General features: G+C 65.3%; 1 protein-coding gene across 1 annotated transcript in view; it reads right to left on the bottom strand.

Moving 5' to 3' along the window:
- Nucleotides 1–753: 753 nt before the first annotated feature.
- Nucleotides 754–1414, bottom strand: part of PRDX5 (peroxiredoxin 5) — a 2724-nt gene continuing 2063 nt past the window's right edge. The window contains exons 3-4 of the mRNA XM_006036861.3: nucleotides 1161–1279; nucleotides 754–960 (exon numbers count right to left, since the gene is read on the bottom strand). Of these exons, the coding sequence (XP_006036923.1) occupies nucleotides 1174–1279 (106 nt within the window). The 3' untranslated portion in view covers nucleotides 754–960; nucleotides 1161–1173. The remainder of the gene's footprint in view (nucleotides 961–1160; nucleotides 1280–1414) is intronic.

Here is a 1414-nt window from a genome sequence, read left to right as displayed (position 1 = left end):
CCCAGCTGCCCAAGACCCCCTACCTCCCAGCCCCCACCGGCCCGGTGCCCCAATTGCTGATGCTCCAACATGGGGCCCATCCTCAGGATCCCCCTCCCCCGCAGGACAGCCTTTGACCGCAATCCGGGGTGCAGCCTCCCCGCCACACTCACTCACCCACGTGACCAGGGGACCCACAATGAAGTCCCCCAGGGTCTCAGGGGCCTCGCCCTCCTCTTCCTCCATCCTCCCTCGGGGACCGGCTCCGCTAGCACCCAGGGGACCCGGGCGTCCGGGCGCTTCCGCCGCCCCCCCACGCACTCAACCGCGCAAAGAGGAACTTCCGCAAGGTGTGGGGTGAGGTGGGGGGGGCAGGAAACCAGCAACACCTCCCCCGGGGTGACGCAGCAGGTGCGGGGGAGGGGGGCCACCCAATGGATGCATCTACCCCGGCATCCAGTCTGCTCAGGATCAGGCCGCCTGGGCCCATCTGGTCCAGGGTCCGGCCCCCACCACCATGGGACCCGTTTCCACCCCCAACCCTGCCTCTGACTGATCCAATCCCAACCTGGGGGGGTCTGGACAGTGCCCAGCACTCCCCCCACCCCATTCCAGCCTGGGGGGTCTGGACAGCACGCCCCTGATCCTGGCCTGGGGGGTCTGGACAGCACCTGGTACCCCCTAAGCCCAGCTTGGCTCGATCCAGAGCCCCCTATCCCACCACAGCCCTATACCCCCATCTCTGGGCACGGCCCCCAATCATGCACACACAGGTTGAGCTGAACAGAGCCATTTATTCCAGCAAAGTGGGGGTGCAGGAGGCGGGGCCTCAGCAGCAGGGGCAGGGCCAGAGCTTTGGGGGTGGAGCCTGTGCACCCCCTACAGGCCCAAATCAGGAGCTGCAGCAGCAAGATGTGCCCCTACCCCTTGTCTCAATGGGGCTCTTGGGTCGAAGCTGGGAGTATGGGGTGGGGGGCCCAGATGCCTGGGTCCCTCACAGCTGGGAGAGGAGGTTGCTAGCCAGGCTGCAGGTGAGTCCGGTGCCATCAGCTTCCACGTTGAGGACTTTCACCACCCCGTCTTCCACCACCATCGAGAATCTATGGGGATATTGGGAGGTCAGGGCTGAGGGGGGTTCCCCAGACTGGGTCGAAGCTGGGAGTATGGGGTGGGGGGCCCAGATGCCTGGGTCCCTCACAGCTGGGAGAGGAGGTTGCTAGCCAGGCTGCAGGTGAGTCCGGTGCCATCAGCTTCCACGTTGAGGACTTTCACCACCCCGTCTTCCACCACCATCGAGAATCTATGGGGATATTGGGAGGTCAGGGCTGAGGGGGGTTCCCCAGACCCTTCCCCAACCCCCCCAAGCACCCCCACCTCCCAAAGATCCCCTAAACCTTCAACAACCCCCTTAACCCCCCCTGCTATTGGGAACCCC

The sequence above is a fragment of the Alligator sinensis genome, unplaced genomic scaffold (assembly GCF_000455745.1).
Source record: "Alligator sinensis unplaced genomic scaffold, ASM45574v1 scaffold1860_2, whole genome shotgun sequence".
Lineage (NCBI taxonomy): Eukaryota > Metazoa > Chordata > Crocodylia > Alligatoridae > Alligator > Alligator sinensis.
The sequence above is the reverse complement of the archived record's forward strand: the minus strand, read 5'-3'. Positions and strand labels throughout refer to the sequence as shown.